The following is a 16575-nucleotide window of genomic DNA, read 5'->3' on the forward strand; positions in this document are numbered from 1 at the left end:
AATGGAAATAGAAATAAGTAGATACATGCATAAATATATAAATAAATATAAAAACAAATTGGTGGGATGGAAGAATTAAATTTATGTAGAACCATGGAAGTAAAATAAGCATTATTAGTGATCATAAGTTGTGTGTACATTAACTTTTTCAGAGGGAGAGTTTTAAATGTTATTTTGATGGTTTTGTCTGTTCTGAAATCAAAGGATTCATTTTCAGTATTTTGAGAAGAGTGTATCATTTTTGTATTTGATTGTGGTTATCAACTTGTATGGTTTTTATATCATTTTTTCTTTTGTTAACATAAGTTTCCAAAGGATTTACATATCTCTATATCTTCATTTGTTAATCTACTATTACAGAGATAACAATGCCAAATTTCTTTTTGTCTGTCTTAGAATAATTGTATAGCTTCTAGGTAAATTGAGCTGAGTTCTTATTTCTGTGATATTGTTTTCATGTAAGGGTAAGAAGTCTGAGATTCATTTATCTTTTAACATTGGAAAGTTATTCAAACTAAGCATAGATTTAGTTTAGTTGTATATTTAGATTAAGGTGTATGAGTTGTAAAGTTTCCAAAGCTGTAGAGAGGTTTAACTTTGTAAATAGCTTTTGTAGTTTGGAGATGAAATATTTTGAGTCAATGATTTTATAAGCTATCAGTTCTTTTTTTATTTAAAAAAGGGAAGTGCTTTGGGATTTAAAGTTCAGTGATTTTATATGTTTATAATATATAGTTATCCATATGGGTGCCCAAGCATTATTTGAAGGATCATGTTCAGTGATTCTTATTATTCTACTACTATTAGTAATATCAAAGTACAACCTGAAGTCTGGAAGACTAAGACCCCCATTTAGTTTTGGTTGGATTAGTTTGTTGTATGAAATCCTTAGATTTAGGGGACCATATAAATTTAGCTAAGAATGTGTGTAATTTTATAAAAAAAATTGTTTTACACTACCACTTGGGTGGCCATAAATATATATAAATCCCTAGGTAGGATATTCATCTTGACTATGGAAGTTAGTCCATCTGTTACAATCCTGTATTATATTTTGTCATTTATTCAAAATGTTGTTTTGATAGAATTCTTTTTTATTTTGGTAAAAGTTAATCCCTATGTATTTAGTGGATTATTTTATTTTAATTGTGTCCGAGCAGGGATATGATAGTAATTTAGGAGGATTTAAAGGAAAAAATAGTGGTTTTATGTAAATTAACTTTATAGTTTTGAGAGTTCTGAGAACGTAGCAATGGTATTCAGCAGTTTAGTAATGTTTGAGCTTGGGTAAGTAAAATATAGGTTAAGATCATCAGCAAATGCTGTCAAAATACCTTAGTATTGTAGAGTATTGGAGTCCATATTTATGGGGATATGATAAAATGAAGCATTTAGGAGTATGGATTAGAAATGAGACTGTGGTGGCAGCTAAGGATATGTGGGAAGAGACTAAATAGAAGATCATACAAAAGTTGAGAAACTGAAGGTTTTGTGTTATGGATACTAAGAAACAAGCCATTAAAATGTTTTTTTCCCTTTAGTCTTGTACACAAGTCAGGCATACTTTTATCAACCAGAAGATAAGTTGTGGATAGCAATTAAAAAGAGTTGAAGGATTTTATCTGGGAAGGATATACAGCAAGGATCAAGTGGGGTAAGCTGATTCCACCAATAGAACAAGGCAGACTAGGATTACCTAATTTGAGGGGGTATTTTAGAGCAACACGGTTAAGGCTGTTGTACATAGCACAAGCAGAAAACTATAATTCAAAGTGGAAAGGAATGATGCTGATACAGGGGGGAAGCTCAAGAAATAAGGAGAGATGGGATTTTGGATGCAGACACTTAAGGAAAACAACGAAAATCTTACAAAGTATTATATTCTTAAAATAGTAGGGAGTATTCGGAGAACCAAGCTAGCACAGGAATGGAGATTTTGCCAGTAGGGATGACTGCGGTCAGAGAGAGAGATAATAGACAAGAGGGGGCTGGAATTTATTGGAGAAAACTGGCAAAGGGACCAAGGTATTGGCTCATAACTAGAAAAGGAGAGGTAATAGATTGGGAAGAGGCCAAGAATTTATTTGGACTGCAGGTTAGAGATTGCCTTCCCTATCAAGGATTGATATCAGAGTATAGACAAAGAGAAAGAAACAAGGGGCTCCTGAATGAAAGTCCAGCACTGGCAGAGTTTTTAATAGAATCTAGAACAGAAGCTGCCATTACACAAGGAATAATTAGTAAAGCATATAAAATACTGCATGATAATTAGAAGTTTCAATCAGAGGATCTTCGGATTGGGACAAGAGATTGGATAAGCAGTTCACAGAGAGACAATGTGAGGATATATGTACGTCTCCAAAATATGCAACAAAGTGTAGAAGATATAGGATTGTTGCCTGAAATTTCTTTACATAGGTATTTTTATACACCAAGTAGAAATCAAAGAATTTTTTTTTTGATAGATAGCAGTAGTTAGAGCTGTGACGGGCAAGAAAGAGGTGGCTGGAATTTTTTGGGAGTGTAATGAGCCGGCAGATTTTAGGGATTCCATGCAGACTGCTGTGTAGGAGATGCTGGGTGAGCAGATTGGATTGACTTGTGAGATTATTTTTTTGAGTTATGATACAGAATTGGAATTGCCTAGACATAGTCTTCCTAAGTTTAATTATGGTGGCTGCTAAAAAAGCAGTTACTAGAAAATGGAAATTAAAGTCTAGACCAACTTTGCTTGAAGGAGTGAATATAGTGACCGAGATAAAACAACTGGAATTGGGATCTTTAGAAAAGGGATTAAGCAAACTACCTAGGAAAAATGGGAATTTTGGGAACAATGTTATACTAAGCAGGAATGAGGTTTGAGAGGCAGGATTTGAATGAGCCACATAATGCTTAACTGACAATGACTTGGCAAATTATAAGTGGTGTATAATATTTGCAACTACAGTTGTTTCAATGCTGTCTGTGATGTAAAGTGGTGTCATGTTTGTTTTTCATTTGTATAAATATATGATAGCCTATGTCATTGAAAATTTAATTAAGATGTTGGGAAAAAAATCTCCTCTTCCAGATGTACCATCATAGCAACGAAGGGAAGCAGCAGCACAGATTTGAAAATGAATCATGTAAGTCATCCCACTGGAGCAGATAGGATCCAGGGTCTATTCAAGATTCTTTTTGGTGCCAAAGAAAACCAAGTACCTCAGGCCCATTTTGGACCTAAGCAAATTCATTATCCTTGTAAAATAGACCAAGTTCTGGATGCTGACTGTGTAAATTCATTCTACCTCTACAACGCAAAGATGATTAGATGTGCTCGGTGGACCTCAAAGATGTCTACTGCCACATAAATGTACCAAGATATTCCAGGAGGTTCCTGCACTTCAGGCTGGGAGCTAGTCATTACCAGATTTATAGCACTGCTCTTTGGCCTCGCCACAGCCTCCCGCGTGTTCACCATATGCATGGCAGTGGTAGCAGCTTAGCACTCAGGCTTCAGAGATTCTGAATCTTTCTGTACCTGGATGATGGCTCCTTATGGCGACTTCAGGGGCATTATTGATCCAGGCGAGAGGCTTCTTGCCCCATCTGTGCCTGTCTTTGAGCATTACAATCAATTTTGACAAATGCAGTCTGAAATCTTCAGGCTCTAGTGTGTATTGGATGCCACCAGTCAAATTGCCAGATTTTCTCTCTCGGGGTTATTATCCCTGGGTTTACTATTAAAATGTGGATCAACACTCGCACGAAACTGGGACGGTTGAATGCATCTTTTCCAATTTCTGTAATGCTGTTCTGAAAATGTTTGAATGCGCATCAGCGAATGGTAGTGTACATTTGCTAATGTGCATTCAACGTTCTGATAACAGATCGCACTATAGCGGGGATTGGGAATTTTCTTCACTGTAGTACAATCTTTGAGTTGGAATATATAATTTGCATGGGGATGTAGAGGGTTTGCCCCTCTGCAAAACTGTGAAAACTCATGCTGTAGATGTACAATTTGTATGGCACCTTCAGCACAACTTCCTGAGTGTCTGAGATCATCTCCTGACATTCTGAGTTTGTTCGAATGCAGATGTCAAGGTGGTGATTTTCAACATTCCATACAAGGTACATTTCCAAATTTGAAATGTCAGTTCAATCAAGTGAATAAAATTTTTTGACTTTCAACTTTTTGATAGTAAACCCTAGCCTTACAACTTCAAGCTGGTCATGTTTTGCTGCTTCAGAGGCCACCGGATTCCTTGATACTTTCTTCTCAGTCTGATGGCAACTGCCTTCTTTCTTGTTCCTCTAGTCAGATTCTTTGTGGGTTCTTCAGTAGACTCTTTCAGTCCATTGGTTTTAACAACTGACCCGATGAATTATGCTGCTGGTCTCACTAACATTTGCCATCTCTTGTTGGCTGAAATCAGATTATGCCTCTGTAGGACCTCTGTTTGTTTTTCCGCAGCCCACAGGCATGGTGACCACAGATGCTTCCATCATGGGAAGGGGGAATTTTGAAGGAAGGGTGGACCAATGTACCTGGTCCCAGTTAGAGGCCCATTTACACATCAGTGTTTTATTTAGAGAAGAGAGTATTTCTGCTAGTGTTGCAGGCCTTTCATGACTATATCCCCAGAGGTGTGATCTCTATCCAGACTGACAACATGGCAGTAGTTTGGTACCTAAACAAATAAGGGGGAACCCGCTTCTATCCCCTGTGTCAAATGGCTGTGAGGGTATGGCAATGCACAATATCTTTGTAATACACATCCCAAGTAAATCCAGCATTCTAGTGAACAGTTTGATCAGGAGCAGTCCGATTCCTCATGAGTGGTCCCTCAATCTAGCAGTGCACAGGTTTTTAGCCATTGGGGCCAGTCATGCTGAGATCTCTTTGGTGCATTTGGTGCTGAAGGGGGCTGCAATGTTTTTGCCCTCATCCCTCCCAAGTGACGGTCACTGAGGGATGCTCTACTGCTTGCTTTGCCCCCAGGTCTGCTGTACTGTTACACTTTAACACCCTTGATAATCATGTTGGATACATAAATGGAAAGCAAGTAAGCTGTCAATAAAAATCATATGATAAATTACAATTAGTATACAGTATGCGTCACAAAAGTATTGAGTAGTTACAGCTGAAATTGCAAACTTGCATACAAAATTTACCAAGTATATTACTGTGTTTGATTCATAAAGATGTGAGTGTGTTAAATTCAGACCCAGCCATATAGAGAGCAGTGTAAAGTTATGGAAAATTGCCAGTTGGTAATGCTTGAAGAAAATAAGAAACAGTATTGAATCGACAGTACCCTGTACTTGTAAGAATTAAAAGAATTCACTGAAACAGCATTTAAAAGTAATAAAATTAAACTAGATGCATACATGATGGTAGCTGTGTAACTTACTAGCCCTTGTCCCTAGAGTGATCACTTTCATATTGTGCTTTTAGTTGAGCTTTGTTCTGAATCTGAAATTCTTATTCACTTCTCATTTCAATGTGAAATGAATTGCAAGTTTTGGATGTAAATTTATTGAAGGCCTTTTCTAATAATGCCCATCTAAAAGTGTGAGGGATAGGATTTATTTATTTATTTTTGGTCATGGGAATAGAGCAGGTAATATCAGTGTGAAGCTTTTCTGGCTTGAGAAGGGTAATATTCTTAAAGGATGAGCTTAGTTGTAAAGAAGGCAAACATGAAAGTGCCCTAGCTGTAACTGGAAAGCAGTTCCTTTTACTCAGTATCTCGACAGTGGTATTCCCCATGCAGTGATAAGATAAACTTAAATAATTTATTCTCTGGTGTCTGAATGAAGGACACATTAGAAGGAGAACTGAGTGCATTAACAGGGAGAACATATTTTGTTTTTTTGTGTGAGGAGTTGTAAAATTTCTGATTTACTACTTTTTATATGTTAGTAGGTTTGAAGTCTAGTTAGTTGCTTGAATAATTTCATCAATATTATGCTTGCTATGACCTTTAAATTGAAAGCAAGTGATCTAGGCAGCTTTTAGATAATTATATTGTAAATTTTTAGCTGTTTAGGAGTTCATAATGTCAAGTACATGAACGGCAGTGGCATCCATACATTTTTGTGATGCATTATATATACCATTTTAAACACTTCTCACATGAAAAAACTTAGTAAAAGAAAAAACGAGCCGTCTTCAGGAACACAAAACCACTATTTATTACTGTGAGCGCTTTCGTAAGAGTAAATACTCCAACTTCTTCAGACAAACTCTAGGACAAAAGAACCCACTTTATATAGTGTTACAAACAGTAAACCAATCAGACAGTCATTCAATCAAAGAAATAGGCTCCGACCATAATCCGTGTTGATCATTTTAAAACCAAGTTGTTGAACCATGACATCATAAATAAGTTAAATTCAATAAGAAAAATACATCGGCATTATTACTAAAGAACCACTTTTGTAAACACTTGATTAAAATGTTGGACATATGTAAAACCCCATAACAATATAAAACCTAAACTATCTAACATGGTCCAACCAAGGCATGAATAGATAAATGCATGCACAGAGCAGCTAAACCGGGACTAAACGCCAAAACCTTGACCTTTTTGTAAGTGTATATACATAAAAACTCTCATTATTACATGTGGACTAGAAAAAAGGAAGTATTTAGTGTGCATTTATATGGACAAGTAGCCAAAGTACCAAAAGTTGCTTATTATTAACTACCTGGCAAGAGCTTTTAATTTAAGCAAACATTTAATGGATACAAATTCATTTAAACCTGGTGGAATATAGGCTGATGTGCGAATTTGCCACCACAATTCGCACTCAAGCTTTAAATGTACACTAAATACTTCCTTTTTTCTAGTCCACATATAATAATGAGAGTTTTTATGTATATACACCTACAAAAAGGTCAAGGTTTTGGCGTTTAGTCCCTGTTTAGCTGCTCTATGCATGAATTTATCTATTCATGCCTTGGTTGGACCGTATTAGATAGTTTAGGTTTTATATTGTTATGGGTTTTTTATATATGTCCAACATTTTAATGGAGTGTTTACAAAAGTGGTTCTTTTGTAATAATGCCGATGTATTTTTCTTATTGAATTTAACTTATTTATGATATCATGGTTCTACGACTTGGTTTTAAAATGATCAACACTGATTACGGTTGGAGTCTGTTTGATTAAATGATTGTCTGATTGGGTTATCGTTTGTAACACTATATAAAGGGTGTTCTTTTGTCCTAGGGTTTGTCTGAAGAAGTTGGAGTATTTACTCTTACAAAAGCGCTCACAGTAATAAGTAGTGGTTTTGTGTTCCTGAAGCCGGCTCGTTATTTCTTTTACTAAATGTATACCATTTTAGTGATGCTTTCCTTAAGTTTATTGTAATGAAGCCAGAACCTAAGAGATGTAAATCCTTCTGTATTTTTTCGAATTGTGATTGCAAGGTTTCCTTGTATTAAGAGAAGAGGGTTATATGCATACTTGGGAGCATATAGGTGGGATTTAATAATTAGGTCTTTAAGAAACTAAGTATGCCAGGCTCAGTATTGAGCACATCACAGGCTGCTGGGATGAAGATGTGTCCAGCCTTCACGGGTGCTGTGATGATAGGATTCATTGCAGGCATAAGAAGCCTTCATACCTAAGAAAATGATGACCTCCCTCTGGTCCACATTCACAGTGGTGGTCCTTCACTGGATGGAAAAAGTATCTTAAGTTCTGTGTGGAGAGAGAGCTGATGGTTGATTGACAGAAAAGAAAAAAGAATATAAAAAAATCGTTCAGTAATTTTTAATCTCTTGAGCCAGCCAGAAATGTATGTATTTGTTGTAGTAGATAGTGCTAGACTCCTAGACATCCTGCTTACTAGGGTTAAATCCTATGGCCTTTTGTTCAGATGCCATATCCCTGCCATAGAAAATATGTGCCTTTCTTTCCATTCCATGGATTCATCAGGTCTTTGTAAAGATTTAAATGAAATCTTCTGCACTGATTATGGCAGTACCATTTTTTTTGTTATAGACAAATTGGATTCCCTGTTTTATCAAGTCATACAGGTAGCCACTCCAACCTCTTCCATTAGATTCTGTGAGCTTGTTTAGCTACATGGCACCCTTCATGCCTTGACTACAGGATGGCAAAACTGCATACCTTGCTGTTTGTATTGTTTCCAGAGTTTGGTATTTCATAAGAGGTCTTCATGATTCTTTTGATAGTTAGGAAGGACTAAGCTAGTATCACCTGTCCATTGAAGTTGTAAAGAATTGGGAACCTTTCTTTAAGAAATCTTGTGCTTCACTGTAAGAGTCGGTTTGGACTAAATGCATGGGAAAGTCACTGAGATTAAGAAAGGTAGAGGTGTCACGTAGCAGAAACAGATTACTGTTAAATGCCAGCTGTTCATGCTTAGGGACATGGATATCAGAAATGTCCATCTGCATTGCTGAGAAACGTATATTACACAATGATGCACATCTTGATCTTGAGCTTTCCATTTACTTTTGTGCTCGCTGTGTGCAGAAAACAGCTTGATTTCGTTGCTGCAGCTATTGTGTGCTACAAGCTACAAGTCCCAAGTGTGTTTTGTGTTTATGTTTAGAGTTATCTGGTGATATAAAAATTATCAATGGTCTATGCCCAAGTCTGATGTCAGTAAATTTGCTGGGACTAGTGCCACACTGAGTGAGAGAACATACTGCACCTTACTAATGTCCTCATTAGTCATGAGTGCTCCACCATTTTAGTGGGAGCATGTATTTTAATTAAATGGCTTTTATTGAATTTTACTAAAGTCGAGAAAGTTGTTGAAGTTCCTTTTATTTGAAAAGAGCCATATTATGGTATTTGTCAGTCTTTTCTTTGGGGTGAGGTTTCAAAGTGATTTGGGAAACATCATTTGGTGTATTTATTTGCATTTTGTATTTTCTGTTCAAGCTTGTCAATTAACTGGATATTAACAGAACTCCAGGTTTCAGAAATTCTAATTTCTTTTGCCAAAACGAAACCAAACAAAAGAAAGTCATTCGTAAATGGACTTCTATCATATGGTTATCAAGCTGTATAATGTCATATTTCCTAACAAGGAAGCCATTATATAAGGCATGTTAAGGCCAGTTCTTAGAGAATTTTTGCTACTGCCCTAACTTGCTTCAGAGAGATTTCTGCCCAGTATATCTATGATCAAGTGTAGCACTAGTGCTTTCATAGGTTCATAGATTAGTACTAGGCCAACTGCCTTTGTGGGCCATTTTAAGCCTAGCCAATTACCCCATGTGAGAATCAAACTCTGCACCTGCTGTCTGTAACGTGTAAACACCTTGATCGTTATGCCAACCTCCCACTTAGGCAATTAGTCTGAAGACTATTATAAGCCTAGATCACTAACCTGAGGTCATAAGCAAACACTGTTCCTTCAGTCTGTGAGATGAAGACCTTAACCATTATGCCAAACTCATTTTTCAAGTACTGTTTCTTGGATGTTGCCTTTAATTCTAGGCAGTACTTTGCTAATAATTTGTGACTGTCTGGTGTTGTGAAGCTTTCATTTCTGATTTAAGCAAACAGTACTTAGTAGTCAGGTTCTGAGTGAACAATCCTGGTTTGCATCATTTGAAAGTGCTGTTAAGTAAATGTTTTCTATAACTCTAGGTCTTCATGGATTAAAACCAGAAGAGTCCGAACTTTTCCTTAACCCCTGGATGGTAGAGCTTTGATTTTTTTCCCTGGGTCCTTTGCCTTCACTCAGTTATCCCATTTGTTCCAGAGGAGGAGAAGCTAGGCATTCCCATGAAGAGTGCCCATTGAATATTGCTTGGGAATCTCTACTAGCTCTCTGCTCCTGACGAGAGTGGGATGGTAGGGAGCAGGCCAGCTTGCTGGTCGGGGGAGTCCTACATTTCCCCTTGTAAAGTACTTCCTTCCCCCTTCACTGTCTGCTCGAGCCTGCATCTGTCTCTGAAGTAGAGGTGTACTGTACACCAGTTTTCCACCGTGTGAATGCACTAATGGCAGCACTGCCTCAGATGGCTCAGAGCTCCACTAGGTGAACATTTTGTGCTACTAGTAGGTGACACCCTTCCGGCAAGCCAAATCCATCTTCCTATCAGCAGTTCATTCCCAGCCTTCCAAACCAGCTCTTAACTAGCTGCCTAGCTGCTGATAGAACTCAGATCTCCTGCTGCATAGTCGGAGCTTTCTCCTTCTGCACCAGGTTTGAGTTTGTTTCTTGAGTATTGATTTGGATTTTACTCCTGTCATCTCTTTCAAATTCACAGAAAAAAAATGGAATTTGGATGGCTTACCTTATTCCATCAATGTAATTGAGAATGCTGATGTCCCTGGAAAGCAAAGTAAACTTGATTTTATTCTCTGTGTGATCTTTCACCTCCTTACCTGCCAATCATCAACTTTCTTGCAATTATTTGCATTCATTTGTTCCCTATAACTCCTGGCGTAGCCACTAACCTGGATAAGAAACAGCTAAAGAGCACTGTCACTCAGGCAGGCATGGATGCAGCTTTACCCTGGCTTTCTATTGGCTGTGTGTTTTCTTTGTGGTCTGTTGCCCACTGAGTAGCTGCCTAGTTCCATGCCATATATTCTCCTAGCTTTCAGTTTGAGGGTCCACAGGAGAAATCTAATAACACCATTAGACCTCCTCTGTAGCTATAATCCCAATAAATGGCATACTACTCCCTGCAGCTGCCATTCCCCCAGATCTGCCCACAGGGAAGCCATTGTTAATGCAGATAATTAGGTATTTTGTGTTTAAGTTCATTGTTTTCATCCAAAGTCAGCAACTCTGTAGATCAATACCACTCTTATGTTGCACTGTAGTGCCAGTACTACAATAAGAATACAGGGTCTGGCAGCATGATGGCTTGGAGGTTAGGATCACAGCTGTATGGTTTGAGGATCGGTCCTGATCTTTACTATAACTGCCTGTGTGGAATTCGCATGTTGTCTCCTTGTATTTAGGATGGAGATAGAAATCACCCACAGCCTTCTGAAATCATTAAAGGTAAGTATACTCCCTGATAGGTTGAAGAATTACTTTTAAAAACCGTGATAAACATCAGCCACTGTTTGATTTTATTTTTTTCACTTAGATAAAATGCCATAATAATTTAATTTTAATATTTTACTCCAGCAGTGGCATATTTTGTGATTCTGAAATAATTATTTCTTTATGTTGAACAAGATGCTGCTATTGTAATTTTCTTTCTTTGCAATACTTTGTATTTCTAGAGTTCAGTGGAAGGTGATATACTCTGTTCTGGAAGAAAAGCGAGATCAGCTGGTAGTTATGGCTACAGGTGAGTTGATTTGGAGTTCATAGCTTTAGGAAGATGATTTTTTTAAGTTCTGGATAAAATTTCCACCATCAGAAGACCAGAATATAAAGCTTTATGAGTATGTATAGTTATTGTTTTAGAAGTGCATGCATGTGGTAGTTCCTGCAGCTTGACTTTCAAATGCCCCCACAGAGAGCTGCCGTCACCATGCTGTGAATATCACTGGAATGTGGTGCATTTGCCCATTTCACTTTTTATTTTTGACCGAGTATTGTCTGGAGTTTTCTTTTCCATTTTTACTATTTTCCTTTCTCTTGGGATTGCCTGATGATGTGTATGACTTTCAGATCTTTCCACAATTCATGACATTGTTGGAAGAAGTCACTGGCAAGTGTGCTTGTGGCTGAGAAGATCCACTGAAGGATTTTAATCTTCATTATTTTGTCTGCCTTGGGCCATCACATAAAATATTTGAATGTACACTGTGTGCTTGCTTAAGTAAGAAGATTCCTTATGAAGGGTATGAAATTCATCTTCCTTCTTATAGCAGAAAAAATGTTTTAGTTTTCGGACGAGAGATAAGCATTCTTGAAGTTGAGGGAGAGGCATCTGAAGCAAAGTTAGCTGCAGAATCTAAATGCTGTAGAAAGATGGATAAGAAATTGTCTGTTAAAGCCTTTGCAAGCAGAGTGCTTGAGGCCCTTGTGAGACCTTGTCAATCTTTTGATGGCCTGAAGGTATGGGTTCCCAAGGAATTCCATTGGTGGATGATCAGGTAACTTTAGTAATGTCTTTTGCTGAATGAAAAAAAGGATCAGACCTTCACTACAGGCACCTCTGACCAGGTCTGGGGAATCTCACTGGTTCTCTGAGAGCCCACAGTATCAGGAACACCAGAGACAGGCATGCTTAACATTACGGAGATGTTAGCCGTCATCTATGTACTACAGGCCTTCAATAAATCTTAAGACCAGGAGTCCTTAAATTATTCATGGCCAGTGGTGCACAGTAGTGTGGTACATAAGCAAGGAAGGAGTCCCCTGCTCTTACCTACTGTCTAAACTAGTCATGTAGGCCTAGGATCTGACCTCAAGAAGGAGCACCCAGCTTTATGTCTGCTATATTCTTTCCACTCAGAAATGTATTGGCAAGTAATCTCAGCAGATCTGCGCCTCATTCCCATGCATGGTCTCTGAATCCAATGATCTTTGGTGATATGGAGCACTGTAAAGATAGATGTTTTTGCCTTCTCTGCGAAATGACATGTTCTAAAAATGTTGCTTGATATACTCTTGCAAAACAGACCTAATGGTGGGTATATTCTTTGTTTCTTGGAATAGAGGCCTCCTGTATGCCTTTCCTCCTTTGCCTCTAATTTCTAGGGTGTTGAATATTATACAGAATAGATAGCTGAGATGAGGCTACAGATGAGAAAAGATTCCAGCAGGGCATTCCTAGATTTGAACAAAGCACATGACAAGGTTCCAAGAAAACTAATTTGGACAGTCTTGTGATGGTTTGAAGTCCAGGATTAGTGCAGGTTGTGTACACAGATCCAGTGGCACAAGTACAAAGATAGTTTGGACTCGCAGAAAGGTTCCCAGTGGAAGTGGATGTGTGCATCAGGGTTTATCTCTGAGCCTAATGCTGCCCGTGCTGATGACAGACTACATCAGCAAACAGATTGGAGGGGATGCTGTATACAGATGATGTGGAATTATAGACAACCTCTGAATAAGAACTCCAGCAAATGGTAGCGGAATGGAATGCAAAACTAAAAGCACACAGGTTGAAACGGAGTACAGATAAGACAGTTGTAATGACAGCAAGATGAAAATTGAGATAGAAGGTAAAATAGTGGAACAAGTTAATAGCTTCATTATTTTTTTGACTTTTGTTAACCAGGTCAGTCCAGCTGGGCCAGAGCCCTTTCTAACTGGAGACCCAGGGAGAAAAGCTCCACAAAAACATTAGTACAAAACTACATAACTGCATAAACCTAATATATAACACAAAACTACCCAACAGTATTACAACAGTAACAATAAACTAAGATAAAAAAATAGAAGTTAGGATTCTAAAAGATTAACAAGTGCACCTGGTATAATACAGGGTAAAGAATTGAGTAGATTACATTCTTCATTAGTTTAGCATAATAGCATTTGTGAGTGGAACCTACTAAAAACTCAAAAAATTCAAATAGGAGTCTATAGTAATCTAGCTAGTGAAGTTGAAATCTAGAACTAGTAAGGGTAATTCAAATAGGAGTCTATAGTAATCTAGCTAGTGAAGTTGAAATCTAGAACTAGTAAGGGTAATATAGCGAAACAGTGGAGTTAGAGAGGAGGTAGGGTGAATAAATATGAAAGCAAGGTGAGAGGCAAAAATGGCAGAGAGGAATAAAGGCAATCAGGAGGCTAATTAACACAGACATAGCCATCTATTGCTTAAGTGTTTTTTTTTTACAGCATTTCTGAACTGGTGTTTAGACGTAATATGTCGAATGATCAGAGGAAGTTTAGTCCATTTCTCAGCTGGGGAATAGCTATAAAGGTTCTTGCCTATTTTGGTTTTTGGCTTGTATATAGAGAGAGGAGATGTTCATAGCTACGAAGGGTTCTAGGTGGGCATTAGGTGGAGATGCCAAAGATGATGATGGACAGAAAGAGGGGAGGTGCAGTATAGAATGAATTATCTGAAGCTGAGAGAAGGCTCTAACCAGTTTAGTTTCTTGAGAGCTAAACAGTGGTGAGAGTGGTAGGGGTGTTCAGCAGCAAATTTGGCTACCTTGTTATAAGTGGACTTTAGAGAGTAGTGTAGTTTGTAAGTTAGTGAGGATTTGAGAACCATAGAGAAGGGTTGGTAGTAGGTAGGCATTGGATAGGGCTATCTTAGCTTTACTGGATAAAACATTTTTGTTCCTGTAAAGGAGGCCAAGTTGTTGGTGTGTTTTCTTAATGTTACTGAGAAACATGCATGTTAAATTTCAGCAGGCCGTCAATAATGACCCCAAGTAGTTTGGTGTTAGTTTCTGCTGAGATAGGTGTGTTATTATGGGAGATGATAAAGCAAGAAGGTTTAAGATGATTCATAGTTTTGGGGATGAAGAGCAGTAGTTTAGTCATCTTTGGGTTTAAGATTAGCTGGTTCTTGTTGGGCCAGTTTTCTATAGATAAAAATAAGTTCTGGGTTGCAGTATGTGGCTGAGAGTATCAGCTAGGGTATTGACTGTGGAGTTGTCAGCATATTGTACAAGTGAAGACAGAGGTAAGGAGGTGGATAACTGATTGGTGAAGATATTAAATAGAAGTGGGCCAAGTATTGAACCTTGGGAACCCCCATATTGATAGGCAGTTTAGGAGAGGTAGCCGAAAGCCATTTAACAGATTGGAAATGGTTAAGGTAGCTAGAGAACCAGGAAATGGTAGTGGCAGATAGGTTGAGTTCAGAGAGTTTAAGAGTAGAGTGTGGCTGATGGTGTCAAAAGCTTTTGAGAGATCAAGAAAGAGGCAAGAGACTAGTTTGTTCTGATCTGTGGCTTGAGAGATCATGTTAATGAAGGAAATGAAAGCTGTAGAGGTGCTATGTTCAGGACGAAAACCATGTTGAGTGGGGGTGATTAGATTCTGTTGTATAATGTGGAAGAATAGTTTATGTATGCATTTTTCCAAGATCTTAGAGAGAGGAGATAGATTGCAGTGGGCCTAAAGTTAGAGTTCAGTAGATCTACCTCCTTTATGAATGGGTGAAGTGTAGAACTTTTTCCAGGTTACAGGGACATAGGCCTCAGAAATGGACTGGTTAATGAGAATAGAGATTGGGAGGGCGGAGGGACTGGCTGCTTTCTGGAGAAAGAGTGAAGGGAGACCATCTGTTGAGGGGAAGCAGGGTTTTAGTTTGAGAAGCAGGGATTTGATGTAGTTAGTGGATACAGTTTTCAGGGAGACAGCCGAGGAGGGTTTATTAAGGTTGGGAGGGTAGTGCCAGTGTTAGAGTTACTGGTTGATTAATTTGCTGGTGGTGTCTATAAAGTAGGAGTTGGTGGCAGTTTGAAGTGGTGTATTTGTAGGGCAAGGTTGTGGTGAGGAGGGGTTGCCCAGATAAAGGATTTGGTTGATTGAATGCCAGAACTTCTTTGGGTTATTTTGGTGTGACTCAGGAAGGTTTGTGTAGAAGTTTCTCATCATAATGTTGCGTAGTTTTGTACAGTTGGTGGGAGAGGAGTTTAGTTTTAGACCACAGCTTCCAGGCTTTATTCCTCTGAGCCATTAGAGACTGGGTGGGATTTGTTAGCCATGGGGATATGTTTGATTTTATTCTAACAGTGCGTAAGGGGGCATGGGAGTTGAGTATGTTAAGGAATATGTTAAATTTCATAACTGCTTTGTCAAGGGGCAATTGGCTGAGGAATGATCAGTTAATAGTTGAGAGATGGCTGTTTAACTTGTAGGAGTCAAAGTTGGTAAGTTTACGACATGCTTTGAGCTTATGTGGTCTACACAGATGAGTAAAATGAAGGGCTTTATTTGGGCAGTGGTCACTAAGTGTATCTAGTATAGATTTAGGGAAGTGATATTTCTGGGGATGAGATACTAAAATACAGTCAGAGAGAAGAATGGTTAGAAGATTTAGTGCAAGAATGTGTGGATAATAGTTGGGTGAAACCATGTAAGTTAATGGAGGAGGAGGGAAAGTCAGAGTAGAGGGTTAACCAATTAATGTTAACATCTCCCATGAGTATTGTTTCATTGATGAGGTGATTGTTGAGACAGGATAGGATACCTTCTAGTAAAGAGGTGTTGTCACCTGGATGAATGTAAACTGCAACAATGTTAATCGAGGTGTGAACATTTAATTTGCCGTTAGCAATAAGAAGTTCTGATGGAGGGGCAGGAGGGGAGGGGATAGATAGAGGGTTTGGAGTAAGGTGATTAGAGAACATGATAGTGACACCATCCCCTTTTTTTTAGTTCTATCTAGTCTTAAGATGTATCCTGGGGGAGGATATATTTGTCTGGAATGTGAGGTTTCAGCCATGTTTCACAGAGAGTTATGATGTCAGGAGAGTGTTGAGATACCCAGGAGTGGAATTCAGCAGTTTTATTCATAATGCTTCTAATGTTTATGGAATATAGAGAGATGTGTTTAGGGGGGATATTTGGGTGTAGAGGGGTGAATTGTGAAGAGGTAGTATTACATGGGGAGGGGAGGACTGGTCCAGGATTGGGGTCAATGTCAACTGCGAGAAGAAGGGAAAGGAGAGTGGAAATAGGATGTTGGGTAGGGGTGACAAGTAGAAAGTA

The 16575-nt window shown here is 38.3% G+C and overlaps 1 protein-coding gene across 1 annotated transcript in view; it reads left to right on the forward strand.

Annotated features, from left to right (window-relative positions):
* WRN (WRN RecQ like helicase) overlaps nucleotides 1-16575 on the forward strand; it is a 2579924-nt gene that overhangs the window by 582142 nt on the left and 1981207 nt on the right. Inside the window, 1 exon segment of the mRNA XM_044059154.1 lies at nucleotides 11226-11293. Coding sequence (XP_043915089.1) covers nucleotides 11226-11293 — 68 coding nt within the window.

Source organism: Protopterus annectens, chromosome 17.part0, assembly GCF_019279795.1.
Source record: "Protopterus annectens isolate FY-2018-M chromosome 17.part0, PAN1.0, whole genome shotgun sequence".
In the NCBI taxonomy this organism is placed as follows: Eukaryota; Metazoa; Chordata; order Ceratodontiformes; family Protopteridae; genus Protopterus; species Protopterus annectens.